Below are 19,116 nucleotides of genomic sequence, written 5' to 3'. Positions count from 1 at the left end.
CTACACATGATCAGCACAATGCTTGGCAGCCAAGATGCTGTCCACATCCCTAATCGGCACAGGTTCCCAACCCCGCACCCTCCACCTGGACCAAAGTGATAAGTGCACACAGACATCGCTAACACCCAATCCCTTTGCTCCATTATGCTGCCTTGGACTTCAAACTCACATGCCTCCTGCATTTGCAATGCTACCCTGTAGCTTCCTGGCACAAGAATACACAAACTGAGGACTCGCTCACCTTTCTGACCTCAGGAGGTCCTTGAGTCTCTTCTGGCTTTGCGCCCATGTACGCTGCACCAGCTCAACACTGCTGACCTCTGCAGCAACCTCCTCCCAGGCTGTACTACTTACAGACAGAGGTCCCCTCTTCCTGTCTGCTGGACACAGTTTGGAGGAGGGCACGCAGAGTCTTGGTCAAACCTAGGGGCTGCTTTGACCCTTCTCCCCTGCCTCTTCCCTTGCTCACTTGCCTCGGACATCTCTGGATGAAAACATGCAATAAATAGACAACTCCTCTGTGCTAAGATCAGGAAAACTTGTCAATGTTCAAGCTGAATGCCACCTGTGATCAGTGGCAAACCAAGGATATTTCAGAAAAAGCTTAAACAGATGCACAATTACATTCAAGGACTGTAAACATCTCCTAGTCAAAAATGCAGAAGTACTATGCTGTTGGAACACATTTGCTGGATCACCTGACTCTGCCCTGTGCCAAGTAGCCCTTGAAATGACTGGCTGTGACCTCGTTCTGGGTCACAGCTAATGACCTCCGACACTGGACATCCTGTCCTCCCGGACTAATTGGGCGAAATCATCACTTCCTTTGGCCCTCAATACCCCCCTCTCTTCAAATTGGCCTATTTGCCATTTTATTCGGCATGTTAGGACGGCAACCCCTCAAATCAAGAGGCCTTCCACTTCTGGATGTGGCTCCTACCCACCGCGTCGGAGCATATTATTCAACCCATTATGTGTAAATAATGTCAATTTGTAAAAAAAAAAACCAGGTGCTTAAAGATCCCAAGCAAAGTTTTAAGAATAATTTTCTAGCTGCAGGCTTCTGCCTGGTATCTTCACCTGCCTATAGCACATATTGAAAATTTGGTTCCCACTACGCAAGATTTTCCAATCATTATTCAGTAGATCATGTGCAGCATATATCCAGATTTCTGATATACGCTTCTGGTGAGTGAGAATCACAAGTTAGAAAATTAGCCTCAGTAGGGACACCATCGCTTTGGGTAAAGAATATTATTTTTCAGCCATCTTAATGAAACGTTTGTAAAATCAAGGAAGTGTGAAGTATTCTAAGATCTTGATTGTGAGAAATGCAATTTCAGAATGAACAGATTATGACACCACTGCAGTGTAATCTTATCATACTTCTAAAAACAGTTCATTTACTCTATAAATTTTCAAATCTTCAAGAATATAGCTGTTCAATGCCCATTTGTAGAAGGAATTGCTTAACTACAGCAGCACAGACACAATTTCTGCAAGCACAGTGAAACTAACATGGAACAGTATACACTCACTTCCAGTAAACCAGATGGGTTTCAAAACAACCAGTAGTTTCATGGTCACCATTACTGATACTAGCTTTTAATCCAGATTTTAATGAATTAATTGAATTTAATTCCCCAGCTGCAGTGGTGGGATTTGAATTCATGTCTCCAGATTATTAGCCCAGGCCTCTAGATTAGTAGTGCAATAACATAACCACCATGCTACTGTACTCCTTTGACTGCTGGCATTAAGTATGGAGCTTTGGAAAAGTTAGTCTAACTAATTGGCAGTGAGCTAACTACAGCCTGTTTTTTGGCACATTTGAGAAGCAGCAGCAGAAGATCTTTTCTGAGTATTGCTGAAAAAAGAGACATGCTGTTGGATCTTTTCACCTTGCATTCATCAGGACAGATACAAAAATGCCAAATTTCAAAGGGAGCAACAATTTATACTCCCATGAGAAAAGGGGTGCTGATTGGTTGGTCAGTCGACTCTGATTGGTCGAGGTGTTGCCATAAGGAATGCACCAGGGAACTAGTGCCCCCTATGCTTTTTTTAATTCAAAAAAGATGCAACGCCAGGACGTGTTCCTCTTGCCTGGAGAGGACAGTTGCCTGCATATGAATATATGTAGCTTCCAGCTAATGTAAGTGAGCAACATTGTGAGCCCGACTGATGCATTACTGTACGTACATTAATGGTGGAATTGCACACCAACAAATGGCTAAGATTTAATTTGGTACCTTAGTAAATCCTGTAATGTGTCCTTGATCATGTATTGTTTTGTGTTTTAATATATGTATTGACATATGGAAATGTCCAGCAGTTAACTTTGTTTAAAAGCTCCTAACTATGGGACAGAAGGAGGGAATTTAGTTTTAAATTAACAGAAGTTAAATAAGTTACATTAACTTAAGTAAGTTACATTAACTTTTATTTATCAATCATTCTCCCACATAATTGCCAGCAGCATGGACAGTTCAAAATTTAAATCGAAATGCTTAGTAGCAAAACTCAGGAGTACTACTGAGGCAAGTCACAAGGGTCCTGAACAAAGAAAGCAGGAGTCTGCAGAGAGTGTAATTACTGTGAACCACAACACAAGCAAAAATAAATCAGCAGAACGTCAGTTTGAGAAACAAGAGGATAGGGTCTATTTTTACCCAAGTCCCTGGCAGAAATGGAGCAATTGTGCGATTAAAATTGGCTCCAATATGTACCACCCCATTCTCACTTGATTTCTTGCTGCCACTGCTTTAACTGTGCAATATCTAAAGTGACTGACCACCCCTGTTAAAAATTACTATTGGTGATAATAGAAACCATGGCATTCCCCTTTACACCCCTTCAAATAATGGTCAGAGTAAATGTGTAAATGTATTTTTTGTCCCCTGCTCTGAGTATATGCATGAGTTTCACAGTCTGCTCAATTCTCTCTGTTCCATACTTAATATGACCCATAGGGATCCAATCCCACTAAGCTTCTATCCCCAGTTATCTTCAGGAAGTGTTTTTTTAAATCACACAAGCAGGTGAGGGTGGAGGAGTAGATAATCAGTAATTAGCACCAGAATGCCCGGTAACCTGCTGCGTTGAAGACACCATCAACAAAATAAATGAAGTATAAACCTGGCTACTCGTACAAATAGCAGAGACAAACAAACTAGAAAACTGCAAAGTGCACAGGGAAGTGTTTATTTATTTATGTAACTGCAGTGGGTCTGTAGCATACTTAGCCACTAAATTAAACTTTAATTTTCATCCATGAACAAACCCTGGGAGACTAGTTCTAAAAGTGCAAGCTGGGTTCTTTTCAAGTTCCCAAAACAAATCAATTTTCACTCCAAAATATAACAAATTGATTGTTCTGCACTCATTCAGAGAGCATAAATAAAAATGTCTACAAGTCACTCCTTCTCATCCTATTGGTCTAACCTCAGTACAAGTACTTCTGACCAAAGGGGAAATGTACATCACTTTAAAATCTCAGGCTTTGACTCAGAAATTAATTTTTATAATCAGTTAAAAGCAAAATACTGCGGATGCTGGAAATCTGAAACAAAAACAAAAATATCTGGAAAAACTCAGCAGGTCTGACAGCATCTGCAGAGAGGAATACAGTTAACGTTTCGAGTCCGTATGACTCTTCATCAGGACTAAGGCAATAGAGAAATGAGGTGAAATATAAGCTGGTAGAGGGGGGTGGGACAGGTAGAGCCGGGTAGGGGGCCAGTGATAGGTGGAGGCAAAGAAGAGATTGCCAAAGATGTCATAGACAAAAGGACAAAGGGGTGTTGACGGTGGTTTTGACAAGCCACTAGCTTGTCCTGCTTGCTACCCTTCATGTCCCCATTAGCACATTCCTTAGATAATATCACCATCGTCAACACCCTTTTGTTTATGACATCTTTGGCAATCCCTTCTTTGCCTCCACCTATCACTGGCCCCCTACCCAGCTCTACCAGTCCCACCCCCCTCTACCAGCTTATATTTCACCTCATTTCTCTATTTCCTTTAGTTCTGATGAAGAGTCATACAGACTCGAAACGTCAACTGTATTCCTCTCTGCAGATGCTGTCAGACCTGCTGAGTTTTTCCAGGTGTTTTTGTTTCTATAATCAATTGTTTCATTTGAAAACAGTAGTTGTTCTTTTAGTGTAGAAAAAAAATGGTACCTTCTTCTTTCAAAAGAACAAAGAGAGGGAAAGCCCCTGGCTTGGCACCATGGTGGGCTGGATATTTTAACAGGCTGGTCAAGCTCTGTTAGGAGCTTTAACAACACAGCGAGAGAGATGGACTGAATGGTTTCTGCTTATTCCTGCTTGTCATTCTTATATTGGCCCAGATTTTGCAATAGTAATGACAGTGAAACTGTCAGCATTCAGCACCGTCACTCCACTGAAACTGATAACTTCTGGAGTCCGCACATGAGCAGTAGACACCGAAATCCAGAAGTTGCTGTCAGCAATTCGACCCTTCTTCATAGAGTGCGCTGTTGAAGTAACCACAGATTGCAATGACAAGAACTTGCCCTTTTATGCTATTAGTACAATGTTGCTGTGTAAACCACCTTGTTGGATGAGGCATTGAATGAAGTTTTTAACAGTGTACTAAGTACTCTGTTGGTGTACCTACATCAGTTGGAGTGCCGCTGCTCATTACCATCTTCTCAAGAGCAATTAGGTATCAGCAACATATGATGGCCTTGCCATTGATGCTCATATCCCATGAAAGAATACAAACAAGTTCAACCTTTGTTTGACAACATGGATCTGTGACAGCCTATATTGCAAAGTTTAGATTGTGAGGACAGGTTTCTTCAGACATCCCTTTCTTGAGTTGTACCTCAGTTTTTCTTTCTTTCACGGGATGTGGGCATCGCTGGCTAGGCCAGAATTTATTGCCCATTCCTAATTGCCCTGGAGAAGCTGGTGGTGAGCCGCCTTGTTGAACCGCTGCTGTCCCTGTGGTCTAGGTACACCCACAGTGCTGTTACGGAGGGAGTGCCAGGATTTTGACCCAGTGACATTGAAGAAATAGTGATATAGTTCCAAGTCAGGATGGTGAGCGGCTTGGGGGGGAGCTTCATGGTGGTGGTGTTCCCATGCATTGACTGCCCTTGTCCTTCTAGGTGTAGGAGTCATGGATTTGGAAGATGCTGTTGAAGGAGGCTTGATGAGTTGCTGCAGTGCATCTTGTAAATGGTACACACTGCTGCCACTGTGCATTGGTGGTGGAGGGAGTGAATGTTTCAGGTGGTGGATGGGGTGTCAGTCAAACGGGCTGTTTTGTCATGGATGGTGTTGAGCTTCTTTGAGTGTTGGAGCTGCACTCATCCAGGTTTGAATGCTTGGGTGCTGTGCAAGTGGGTGCCAGATGCCCAAGGTACAAGTTCAATAGTTTTCTTCCCTCTATCTGAAATCTTCTTCCTCCTCCAAATCTATAACAGCCATTAGTAGGCTCATAAGATCACAAGAAATGGGAATTGGAGAAGGCTATTCAGCCCCTCAAACCTGCCTCACCATTCAACAAGGTCATGGCTGATCATATTGTGGCCTAATTTGTCCTCATCTCTGTCTTAAATGGGGGGGAACCCTTTATTTTTAAACTGGGCCCCTTAGTTCTAGATTCCCCCACAAGGGGAAACTTCCTCCCAGCATCCACCCTCTCACGCCCACCTCGGAATCTTATATGTTTCAATAAGAGCACCCCTCCTTCTAAACTCCAATGAGTATAGGCCCAACCTTTCCTCAAGACAAACTCTTCATCCCAGGAATCAACCTAGTGAACCTTCTCTGAACTGCTTTCAATGCAGGTATATCCCTCCTTCAGCAAGGAGACCAAAACTGTACACAGTACTCTAAATGTAATCTCACCAATACCTTGTACAGTTGTAGCAAGGCCTTCCTACATTTATATTCCATCCCCTTTGCAATAAGGGCCAACATTTCATTTGCCTTTCTAATTACTTGCTGTGCCTGCATGCTGACTTTTTGTGATTCACGTACAAAGACATCCAGATCCCTCAGTACCGCAGCAATCTACAGTTTCCCTCCATTTAAATGGAATTCATTGTAATCAATGCTGAGGAAGCAACTGCTGTTTGCAGCAATACTATGTGAAAAAGCCAAAAGGCAGCAGCAGCCAATATTGCAGCTGAAAAAACGCTCAAACTGCAGTATGAAAAAAAACTTACAAATGCCATCCCAAACTGTCAATATCACCATTAAGGATACAAACTCTCAAGGATAGAACATGGAAATGCAGAAGCATTCATCTTGTACAGGTGAGCTGTGTTAAAGGAGCAATGATGCCTGGGAGAATGACTGCATTTAGGTGATAAAATGGCTTGTGTATGCTTTTAGTTCTGTCCCCAGAAAACTAAAGTATTTTAATCATGGTATTGACCCCTAAATAAAATAGGCCCTTGGACCAGCTTGGCTGATTCAGCATTGTGCTTTGCAGAATGTGTGGATGTAATGAGCGTAACATTAAGGAATTGGCCTTTTGTAGAAGGTAAAGACGAAATTTTAAAAAGTTTATTCCTGTAAGTCAATTAGTTTTATTTTAACTGACAGCGTGTGTCTGTGTCAATTATTTAATTAGCACTATTTGCAAATTGACTGCCACTCTTGTCTAGTTTACCACAGTGACTACACTTTTTAAAATTTATGCATGAGATGTGGGCGTCACCGGCAAGGCCAACATTTATTGCCCATTCCTTTTGCCCTTGAGTAGGTGGTGGTAAGCTGCTTTCTTGAAGCACTGTGATGAAGGGACTCCCACAGTGCTGTTACATAGGGAGTTCAAAAAACACTTTTTGACTTTAAAGCATTTTGGAATGTTCTGAGGTTGCGGAAGTGCTATATAAATGCAAATTCTTTCTTTATGTACGACAACATTGAACAAGACCAGTTAGTTCAGGAGTATAATACCAAAATCAATTTATTGATTAAAGGATAATTTCAGAGATGAAAAACTGTAGTTATGGAGGAGAGATGTGAGATACTGGAACAGGGAAAATTAAGGAGATTTGAGGGAGTTTTTAAATTATGAAGGTTTTTAATAGAGTGAATAGTGTAAAGCTATTTTCTCTGGTTGTGGAGCCACTAACAAATGGGCCATCAATTTAAAATTGTTGCTGAGAGATTAAGGGTTTAGGATAAATTTATTTTTGTAAAGAGTTGTTCAAACATGGAATGTTTTGTCACAGAGAATAGTTAGGACAAAAGCCATTTACATTTTTTAATGAGAAGAGTAGATGAATACTTGCAACAGAGCTTACAGTGTTACGGGGAGAAAACACAGCAATGGGATTCATTTTGGATGTTTCTACGCGCATGATGGGCCAAAAGGCTTCCTAATGTAAACCTCAGTGCCACAAGAATCCACTTCCACACAATTCAGCAATGTAGCCATTGAAATTTCTTGGATTTATCCAATAGTCAGTTAGGCAGTTTCACTGCAGCTGACATTATATAGGTGAGTAAAGTGGCAGCAAAATGCATGTGTATAATGTACCCCACTATGGGTTTTCAGAAAGACACCCACGTATCTGCTCTCTGCTATATTCCTATAGTGTAAATGCTCCTTTAGTGTCAGCACCTGGATTATCCTGAAAGCAGCTGGTAATAGTTCTCAGCCTATGGTGCATAATCTTCCTCCCTCCATAGTGGGTTAGGCATCTTTCCTGGAAGAGGTGCACCTCCTAGTGGCTGTGATGATAGAGCAGGTCTGACAAATCAAATTGTGAGTAATAGAGCCAGAAGAGCCTGGAAAAATAGTCAAAATCAAAAATGATTTTTGTTGCTGGCAATAAAGTAGTGAAAACATATTCAACATATTGTGGTTGGTGATAAATCTTAAAACAACTCAAGATCACAAATTGAAGGGTGAACGGGGTTTATAATTTTTGAGAAATAAATATCTATCTTGCTTTTTCTAATGTGGTGCTTTTCAAAGCCCATTCTAGTGGGGAAACCTGCTGCATGCAAGTAAAGAAAAGATGCAATCAAAAATGTCACACTTAATGTGAACATTTAATATATGTATTATAGACAAAAGTTTTCAGGAAGTGTGTCATGGATTGTAACCTAAATTGAAGATTGTGTCTAAACCTGTTTCACTTAATGAAATTATCAGAGTTACCTTCTTGTGCCATTGTATTAAAATTACTACCAGCCTTTTATTCTTCATTTATTCAGTATTTATTGAAGATTAGACTGTGGTAAATATTGTGTAATGGTTGCTCATAGGAGGAACAGTGATACTAACACTGCAGGAAGAAAATGTGTGCCTCACTGCCTGGGTGATATTCTGGCAGAGCAGACTGTCCACCCATGACCAACTCTGTCCAATTTTTATGTCATTTACTTCAATGAAATGAAAATTGTGCAAGTTCTACAATGAGTAGGTAATCTTTTCTGCCACATCACAATGCAAGCAGTGAAGATTCTCTCTCAAATGTGGAGCAAAATTAAATTATGGTCTTCTATATATTTTAAGATAAAACAGGCTGTTGCTTAGGGATCCTTGGGAGAAAATATCCTCAGTATTTCCTCCATGTTGTCTGATGCCATTCCTTCCGAGACAGCCCTACACTACACTGGCAGGAGAACACTCTGATAGAAATAGATTTTGTTTATATTAATTTAGCAGCAACAGTCAGCACGTCATCTTGCCAAAAAGAATTGTCAAAACAGTGATCTGTGATACTGAAACAAATCTTGAATAAATATCGACCCTTAACATCCTCCTGAGACAGATGCTGTCAGTATTATTTAATTTAAGTATGAGAAGTTTTCTTTTTCTTTCTCAATACCTATTCCTATGACATACAGTATGTTATAAAATCTTGGAACCTAGCTCCTCCATAGTAGAGGGAAACTAATGTCTGTTTTCACTCGTGCATACACAAGATTGTTGATGGAGATCCTTTGATTTTTAAAGCACAATTATGTGTCATGGGAATAAATAGTATTGAAAAGGAACAGCAGATATTGGTCAGAAATTGCTGGACCTGTGCTTTTTCTCTGGAGCAGCTGCGGCATAAACCTTGCCACCAAGTGTCAGTGGCTTGTGCACACGAAGTGCTATGTTTATGAAATGTTACCTCAAAGAATAAAATCATGTCTCTTTTAAATGTCTCAGAGCACTTCACCTGCAATTAATAGTGATTTATGTGGAAGCAATTTTGCTTGCTCTTGGCTAGTTACACTATTTTTAGTGACAGTTGAAGGAGGTACATTGACCAGAACACTGGAAGAACTCTGCTCCTTAATAGGTTCCATCAGACCTATAATGCCCACAAGAAACATTGGAATAGCCATACAGGGCCTCAATTTAATATCTCATCTGAAGAATAGATGCAGAATAAAATAAGTAATCATGTGAAAAATCAAGAGTGTATTGCTAAAATAACGTGATATAGTTTTTCAAATAACTGATGTTTCATGCATATTATTTGGAAGTTTTTCATTTTGTCTTTTGAAAACATTATTTTGTTTTACCTGCTGTTGGTGTTAAAATGATATAATTTATTCAGTTCATCATTCCTTGAAAATATTTTAACTGCAATTCCACTTCAATCAGTAATTTTTCAAAATAGTTGTGATGTTGCATCAGCAGCAGTGATACAGGCAACAAATGAAAAATTGTCTACTTTTAAATGCTTCCATTACCCACTCCTGCACAAACTGATTGGAGTGAGAATAACACTCATGTTTGCTGTTCAAAGAAGATAGAAAGATTATGTGAGTGTTGCCTGATTACGTCCCGATCACCAGGATTTAACAGAGTAGTAAATGTGTCTTCTAACTGGCTGTATTTTCCATTGCTGTCCATGTCGTTTGAGCTCACGGCTGAGGTTTTGTTCACATATGAACAAGATTCCAATAGTGTTGTAAAACTGGAATATCAGAAAATGGGCAGGTAATTTCTGTATCCTGCTCCAATCATATATTTTCTAGCAGTAAACCATTACCTATAATGCTACTGTCGCTACAAAATTGATCTTGTCTGGTAAAACCGATGTATGATTCTTTAATTTACAATATGCTGCAACAAATAGTATCCTAGAATGTAGTACAGTGAACTGGTGTGATTATGGTTATATTTTCTGACAACATTTTATAAACAGCAGTGGGAAGGACAAGTTTGATCGAGGCAAAATCAATCTCAATGGGGCTGCCTGAAAGACATGGGACTTCAGGTCAAATCAACCATGCTTTAAAACCTCTGAAGCAAAGGATAAGCACAGTTCAAAGCTGTCTTGAAAAGCAAAAAATGTTTAATTTCTGAAGTTATGAGGATTTCAGTAGTTGAAAGGAACTGGAGTCATGGAAGTAGAGGAAAATGTAGGCCTGTAGCATTACCAACTACAAATATTACTGTTCTGTCAAAAGTCATGTTTCATGTAGGGCTCTTGTATATTAGGAAGGGTGAAGTACCTAATTTTTATCTTTTTATTTACTTCCCTCCCACCCCAAACCTCATTTAGAGATTGTCCGGGCAATGACATATGTGATAAACCAAGGAATGGCTATGTACTGGGGAACATCCCGTTGGAGCGCCATGGAGATTATGGTATCCATCTTTAAATATTTTATTAGATGTATATCAACCCCACAGTATACACTTCTAAGATTCATTTAATCTCTTTAGAAAAATGTAGCAATTCAAACCTATGATCTAATCTTCATAAACAGAGCTGTCTCGAATCAAATACCAATACTGTGTGGAAAATAATTTTTCTTAAGTTCCAACTAGCATTTATGTGAAGATTGCTTTGGAGTTATTATGTGGTTTGAATGCATTTATTTGTTTTGTCAGACATTCTTTTCATCTCAGGAAGAATTTTAGCATGTTAAATATTTGTTATCTATTCATGCTACAGTACTATTTCAGGATTTTGACCTTTTCACCATTTAAAAGAAAACTCTTTGATCTGACAGGTTAACAATGCTAGTGAGTCCCTTGCTTATCTATAATGAACCCATTTATCTAACGGCATCAGAAAGCTCTATCATTTTATTTTTTGGGTTAGCACCTCAACCACAAAACTTTGTGATATTATAAAATCAAGAAGTAGGTGTGATAGTCAAATGATCAAAGCAACACTTTGTAAATGAAATTCTAAATGATGTAAAAATAGAAAATGGTATAAATAAGCTGCAAATCAGGAGGTGAAAGGGAGAGAGGAACTTGGTGAAATTGAAATCACTTGGGAGATGGTACTGAGCAAACTGATGGAGCTGCGGGCTGGCAAGTCTCCAGGTCTGGATGGATTACATCCTAGGATCATGAAAGAGGTGGCTAATGAGGTAGTCGATGTGCTGGTGTTAATTTTCCAAAATTCGCTAGATTCTGGAAATGTTCCATTAGACTGGAAAGAAGCAAACATAACCCCTCTATTCAAGAACAGAGGGAGGCAGGAAACTATAGGCCAGTTAGCTTGACGTCTGTCGTGGGGAAGTTATTAGAATCGATTAAGGAGGCTATAGTTGGGCACTTAGAAGAGCTCGAGGCAATTGGAAAGTCAGCATGGTTTGGTGAAAGGAAAATCATGTTTAACCAGTTTATTGGAGTTTTTGAAGGAGTAACATATGCGGTGGCTAAAGGGGAGCCTGTAGATGTACTGTACTTGGATCTCCAAAAGGCATTTGACAAGGTGCCACATCAAAGGTTATTATGGAAAATAAAAGCACATGGTGTAGGGGATAACATATTAGGATGGATAGAAGATTGGCTGGCTGGCAGAAAACAGAGAGCATACATAAATGGGTCTTTTTCGGATTGGCAGTATGTGACGAATGGAGTCCCACAGGGGGTCTGTGCTGGGGTCTCAACTTTTTAAGATTTACATCAATGGCTTATACGAGGGGAGAGAAGACATGGTAGCTAAATTTGCAGATGACACAAAGATAGGTAGGAAAGTGTGTTGTGAAGAGGACATGAGGAGGTTGCAGATGGATATAGATAGGTTGAGTGACTGGCAAATGGAGTTTAATGCGGGAAAATGTGAAGTTGTTCACTTTGGCTGGAAGAACAAAAAAACAGAGTATTACTTAAAGAGAGAACGGCTGCATAATTCTGAGGTGCAGAGGGATCTAGGTGTTCCAGTACACGAGTCACAAAAAGTTAGTATGCAGATACAGCAAGTAATTAAGAAGGCTAATGGAATGCTATCCTTTATTACAAGAGGGGTTGAACATAAAAGTAAGGATGTTCTGCTTCAGTTATACAGGAAATTGGTGAGACTGTACCTCGACTACTGTGTGCAGTTTTGGTCTCCTTATTTGAGGAAGGATGTAAATGCATTGGAAGCGGAACAGAGGAGGTTTACTAGATTGATACCTGGAATGAGTGGGTTGTCTTATGAGGAAAGGTTGAACAGACTGGGCTTGTTTCCACTGGAGTTTAGAAGAATGAGGGGTGATTTGATTGAAGCATACAAGATCCTGAATGGCCTTGACAAGGTTGACTTTGAGAGGATGTTTCCTCTTGTGGGTGAGTTCAGAACTTGGGGGCACTGTTTTAAAATTAGGGGTCACTCTTTTAGGACAGAGACGAGGAGAATTTTTTTCTCTGAGCATTGTACGACTTTGGAGCTCACCCTAAGAAGGTAGTGGAGGTGGGGTCATTGAATATTTTTAAGGCAAAGATAGATAGATTCTTGTTAGGCAAGGGAGTCAAAGGTTATCAGGAGTAGATGGGAATGTGGAAATCGAAACACAAGATGATCAGCCATGATCTTATTCAATGTAAAGCAGCCTCAAGGGGCCGAATGGTCAACTCCTGTTCCTATTTCTTATGTAATTTATACCCATATGAAAGAGAAACACAGTTTGGCTGTTTGGTTGTAAACTTCAACCAGGGTTCTGATGAAATTTTGACAATCTATATTTGTCTTTTAATGCATCTCACCCGAGGGAGCCTGTGAATCTCTGATTTCATGTATTATTGGTATCATCTATATGCATTTATTATAATAAAGGGCATTCTTCAATTTACGGATGAACAAATCCTATTGATAATTTTAGAACTATTAATGGGGGAATTTTACCCACAAATATTTATTAAAAAATCTTGGAAGTAAGTTATGTGTATGTGAATAGTGTTTTGTGTTTCATTTCCCCCTTCTATTCCGATTATTGAAGTGTTTCTGATGAAAATCATGGATTGGCAAGTGTAGTCACTTCATCTTTTATTTCCTAGTACAGTATTGTTAGAATCTGATTTTAATTTTTGTGATTTTCCTCAGGAGGCCTACTCAGTAGCAAGACAGTTTAATTTGATCCCCCCAGTTTGTGAGCAGGCAGAATATCATATCTTTCAGAGAGAGAAGATTGAGGTCCAACTCCCTGAGCTTTATCACAAAATTGGTGAGTACTTGCACTATAGTTAATGTAGTGGTCCTGCCACGGTATAATCCACTACTTTCAAGATGAACGTTAATATACTGCATCCTAAGTGTTGAAGAGAAAGATTTGTGTTTAAATAGTGGCTGATTGTGTGGGCAGGATTTTGGCCCCACTATGGGGGTGGGAATTGAGGCTGGTGGGTGTATTACTTCATGCTGCTGGCTGGTTTGCCAGTATTCCAGTAATCAGCTGCCCTGAGCCATCTATCAGGTCAGGGTGGGTGGGCAGCTTGCCCAGTGAAGGCCATAGATTAGAGACCATCTAGAACTCTAACCGGCTGGTCCTTGAGGCACCGCCTCCTCCAGTTACATGCCCACAGCTATGGCCACAGGCTACCCTGTGGAGGGGTTTACTCCTGTGGTCATTTTAACCAAATATTTTAAAAGAGCTCAGAGGGCACGTCAAGGAGGCATCCTCTCTCACCCTTACCTGCAATGGCAAGCTGCAGCAGCCTCAGTGCTGGAGGGCCCTGTATTGACCCTCGAGCTTCAAGAGCTCACCCATCATCCCTACTTGGATGGCGAGGGCACCCTCTGATCACTAATTGGCCAAACCAGGAAAAATCAATCTCGGGTGACTACTCCCAGCCCGGCCCAAGTCAGGAGCCACGTTTGACCACGGCATCGCGTCCTGTCCTAAAACCCAAAATATTGCCCCATTTCTCTGAAGCATTTCAAAGTGCTTTGCATACAATTAATTACTGTAGTTTGAAATACAGTGTAGGTATGTTAAGTAAGATCCCACAATCAGCAATGAGACAATTGATGATCTGAAACTTAAAACTAAAATGTACTAAATTTGTAACTACTACAAAACGTATTACCAAACTGCATATTTTATATCCTTGATTTGCAAAGAAACCCGCTTAATTTTACTAATCAGTCTGATTGACACATGTTAGAAGAGTTCATCTCTTTAGTTATCAAATATCTTAAACAGCCACATCAATATCCTGATGAATAACGTATTAATGAAGATTAATGAAGCATTGGAATCCAAATATGTCAGGTGCCAGTTTGACTCTCCTAACATCTCAGTCTGTTTTTAACAAAGAGACTTAGACTCTTTCAGAGAAGTGAAACATTTAAAACCCCTAACAAATTATCTCTGGGCCTTTACCTTGATGTTTTATGCATTTCTGTACTCATAAAAAATGCCTTATTACATTAGGCTTCAGGTTTTAATTAGAATTTTGGTTCCCAATGTTCAGTCTGACAACCATCTCCATTTCGAGGACAGATTTACGGCAATGCTTTGGATATTGCCCCTAATTTAGGTAATTTTTGGTGTATTTCCATTAGTATTGAAGCCACTCCATAAAACAGCATCCTTTTAACCTTAGCAGGTCTGACAGCATCTGCGGAGAGGAATACAGTTAACGTTTCAAGTCCGTATGACTCTTCATCAGATGTTCTGATGAAGAGTCATACGGACTCGAAACGTTAACTGTATTCCTCCCCGCAGATGCTGTCAGACCTGCTGAGTTTTTCCAGCTATTTTTGTTTTTGTTTCAGACTTCCAGCAACCGCAGTATTTTGCTTTAATCCTTTTAACCTTGTTTCTCAGTTTTGCCATTGTATTGATCGGTGTGTTCTCATTTTCTGTTGCCTTTGTTTTTTTTAGGAGTTGGGGCAATGACCTGGTCTCCCCTTGCCTGTGGAATCATCAGTGGAAAGTATGATATTGGAGTACCTGACAGTTCAAGGGCCTCATTAAAGGTAAAACAAATAATTAATAAATGTCTTGGACTTAATGGGCTCCTTTAATGAAATACAAAGTGATGCCTTTGCCTTGCTTTGCTTACATTGCTTATTTTCTCTGACACTAATGTTATAACTGGATTTCCCAGGTAACAACAGTTATTGTTTTTGCTATTTTCAAATTTTCACATTGTGGTATTAACCGTTCACCATCTTATGAAGAGATGTAGTGTTACAATGTAGCATTATATATATATATTTATATATAAACAATTTCAAAAGGATTTTGTTTCAGCAATACAATGCGAACAAAGATTGTATTGAGCTCCTTCAAATTGCCAGTATATAATTTCCATGAAAATTAATGATTTTACTAATCTGAGATGAAGTTCATGTATACCATTCATCGATTTGACAATCTGATAAATTCTCCTGTTGGGGCACAGAGAATCCAAGTCATTGCTGATGTTTCAGAAGTTCTCAAACTTTACACTGACAGAAACAGCTAGCTCATGCCCAAACAGGAACATTTTTTTTTCTCTCCTCTTCCCCACCCAAATTGCCCTCCCCGACCACCACCTCACACCCAGAGTCCATGTAGCCTCCGTGTCCCCACCAACCACTCTCACCACCCCTTCTACTGGTACTGATGCGCCCTCACCCTCCCATCCTACTGGCTCCCTCTGCCCCCTTTCACACTCACCATTTCATCCTACCACACCCAACCAGAGTTTGCTCCCCAGGAGGCTCATGTTGACTTCATAGACCCTTCCCTTGCACAATCACCTGGACATTTCAACCACCCTCCCTTAACATTTTGCCCCCTCCGTACAACTTCCACCCCCTTACACTTTGCCCTCTCCGTACAACTTCCACCCCCTTACACTTTGCCCTCTCCGTACAACTTCCCCCCCCTCCAACACCTTCCTCCCCTTTACAGCTTTGCTCACCCCAACTTCACCCCCCCAACACCTTCAACCTTCACACAACTTCAACCCCCAACACCTTCCTCTCTCACTCACTCCTCGACCTTCCTCTCCCCCAACCCCCTCTTCGCCACTCATCTGTATCTGCCCATGGTGAAGTCCCTGGAGGATGGTGCGAGCCCACGGCAAACTCCCTGGAGGATGGTGCGAGCCCACGGCGAAGTCCCTGGAGGATGGCGCGAGCCAATGGCAAACTCCCTGGAGGATGGCGCGAGTCCATGGCAAACTCCCTGGAGGATGGCGCGAGTCCATGGCAAACTCCCTGGAGGATGGCGCGAGTCAATGGCAAACTCCCTGGAGGATGGCGCGATCTCCATGGCAAACTCCCTGGAGGATGGCGCGAGTCAATGGCAAACTCCCTGGAGGATGGTGCGAGCTCCATGGCAAACTCCCTGGAGGATGGCGCGAGCCCATGGCAAACCCCCTGGAGGATGGTGCGAGCTCCATGGCAAACTCCCTGGAGGATGGTGCGAGCCAATGGCAAACTCCCTGGAGGACGGTGCGAGCTCCATGGCAAACTCCCTGGAGGATGGTGCGAGCCCACGGTGAAGTCCCTGGAGGATGGTGCGAGCTCCATGGCAAACTCCCTGGAGGATGGCGCGAGCCCGTGGCAAACCCCCTGGAGGATGGCGCGATCTCCATGGCAAACTCCCTGGAGGATGGTGCGAGCCAATGGCAAACTCCCTGGAGGATGGTGCGAGCTCCATGGCAAACTCCCTGGAGGATGGCGCGAGCCCACGGCGAAGGCCCTGGAGGATGGCGCGAGCCCACGGCAAAGGCCCTGGAGGATGGCATGAGCCCATGGCGAAGTCCCTGGAGGATGGTGTGAGCCCATGGCAAACTCCCTGGAGGATGGTGTGAGCCCATGGCAAACTCTCTGGAGGATGGTGCGAGCCCATGGCGAAGTCCTTGGAGGATGGCACGAGCTCCATGGCAAACTCCCTCGAGGATGGCGCGAGCCCACGGCGAAGGCCCTGGAGGATGGCGCGAGCTCACGGCAACATCCCTGAAGTCCCGAAGCAGGTCCAAAGCATCAGTGAAATCCATGAAGATCCAAAGCCTCAGCGAAGTCGAAGCTGCTGTGTAGAGACCTCCCACCTTCTGAGAGCTGCTTCGCAGCAGAGCCATGTGCATGAGGATCCACCCAGCATGCGATGCACATGTTCCTCCAGGGTCTGGTAGCCGTAGGCCTCCAGCATCATCATCTTCTGATCTGAGCAAGCCCTAAAGGTAAATCCCGACTTTTGCACGTCACGCTGGTCCAGACGTGTTCTGGACCAGCGTGTTTTCCCACTGATGTAATGATTAATTGGGCATGGGGGGACAATTCTGGTTGGGCCTTACTTTTGCATCCTGCTAATGTGATGTAAATCAGTTTCATGCCGGCCTCCAAGGGGATTTGCGTTCCACTTTGGCAAAAACCATCGGATGACCCCGCTGTGCTTTGACACCGGTGTGAAACCAATTTCTGCCAAATTTCCACTCCCCGCCTGCCATAATGCCTGCCGCAAATGGGAGCAGAAAATTCCCGGCCGATGACATCAGCTCCTGGGAGAGCACCGCCTTGGACCGAACCAGGTGATGGCAGAGTCTGTGGGAAGGATCCCAGCATTTGAGACCCAACAATGATAAAATGAAGAGGAAAAGCGAATGCAGCAATAAGAACATGCCATGACCCGAACTGATAATAAACGACCAGACATCCCACATGACAACAAATGCCCTACATGCCTAAAAGCCTGCAGATCCTGAATAGGCCACATCAGCCATCTTCGGAACCATGGAAGACGATCATCCTCGCTAGCGAGAGATAACCAATAATAAAAATTACTGGCCTCAGACACTGCTCAATTCATCACTCACCTACCAATAATCTCTATCAATCACGATTCACACATCACATTCATAATTTCACCTCGCCCTTACACACTGCATTGTGCTGCTGCAGACCCCACATTTACACCTCACAGCTTTTACACAGTGCCAGCTATCCACCATGACAGCCACACAACCAAACAGATTGCACCATACTCACTTATACACTTCCCTCTCTATTGCAAGACAAGGTGGTACAAAACCACAGGCAGCAGCACACTACCAGCACAGCTGCATATACTTCCACCCAGGGAGGAGATTGTGCTCTATGTCATTGGAGTAGCCATGACTGAGATCATGGCCTGTATCAGGGCTGAACCCATCGAAGGTAACAGTGTCATCATACATAATCCACTTTCTCATATCCCACTTCCTCTTCATTCCACAAATTTCCCCCCATCCCTTGCCACATCCTCTCACAGCAACCCTGCCCTTGTGCCTTTCTACTTACGCATACCCAGGAACAGTCACCTGGCCAGGCAATGGTGGATGTGCATGAGAAGTAAGATGGTGGTGATGAAAAAATACTGTCACTTGCTCTCACTTTCGTAGACACCAACTCAGATATTAACATTGCTTATACAACAACAACTTAGTTTTGTATAATGCCTTTAATGAAACGCCCCAGTGCATTATAACACAAAGTATGACACTGAGCCACATAAGGAGATATTAGGTTACATGACCAAAAACTTGGTCAAAGAGGGATATTTTAAGAAGTAAAAAGCAAAAAACTGCGGATGCTAGAAATCCAAAACAAAAATAAAAATGCCTAGAAAAGCTCAGCAGGTCTGGCAGCATCTGCGGAGAGGAAAACAGGTAACGTTTTGAGTCCGTATGACTGTTCAACAGAACTAAGGAAAAATAGAAAAGAGGTGAAATATAAGCTGGTTTAAGGGGGTGTGGGGCAGGTAGAGCTGGATAGAGGGCCAGTGATAGGTGGAGATAGCCAAAAGATGTCATAGACAAAAGGACAAAGAGGTGTTGAAGGTGATGATATTATCTAAGGAATGTGCTAATTAAGGGTAGAAAGCAGGACAAGCAAGGTACAGATAGCCCTAGTGGGGGTGGGGTGGGGTGAAGGGAAGGGATCGAAATAGGCTGAAAGGTAGAGATAAAACAATG

At 42.1% G+C, this 19,116-nt stretch overlaps 1 protein-coding gene across 2 annotated transcripts in view; it reads left to right on the top strand.

Annotated features, from left to right (window-relative positions):
• kcnab1a (potassium voltage-gated channel subfamily A regulatory beta subunit 1a) overlaps positions 1 to 19,116 on the top strand; it is a 407,972-nt gene that overhangs the window by 367,580 nt on the left and 21,276 nt on the right. For both annotated transcript variants that reach the window (XM_078563807.1, XM_078563806.1), the window contains 3 exons: positions 10,508 to 10,593; positions 13,271 to 13,391; positions 15,054 to 15,148. In XM_078563807.1, the coding sequence (XP_078419933.1) occupies positions 10,508 to 10,593; positions 13,271 to 13,391; positions 15,054 to 15,148 (302 nt within the window). The remainder of the gene's footprint in view (positions 1 to 10,507; positions 10,594 to 13,270; positions 13,392 to 15,053; positions 15,149 to 19,116) is intronic.

This window comes from Cetorhinus maximus, chromosome 19, assembly GCF_964194155.1.
Source record: "Cetorhinus maximus chromosome 19, sCetMax3.hap1.1, whole genome shotgun sequence".
Classification (NCBI taxonomy): Eukaryota; Metazoa; Chordata; class Chondrichthyes; order Lamniformes; family Cetorhinidae; genus Cetorhinus; species Cetorhinus maximus.
Note: the sequence above shows the minus strand (reverse complement) of the source record. Positions and strands in the feature narration are given on the sequence as shown.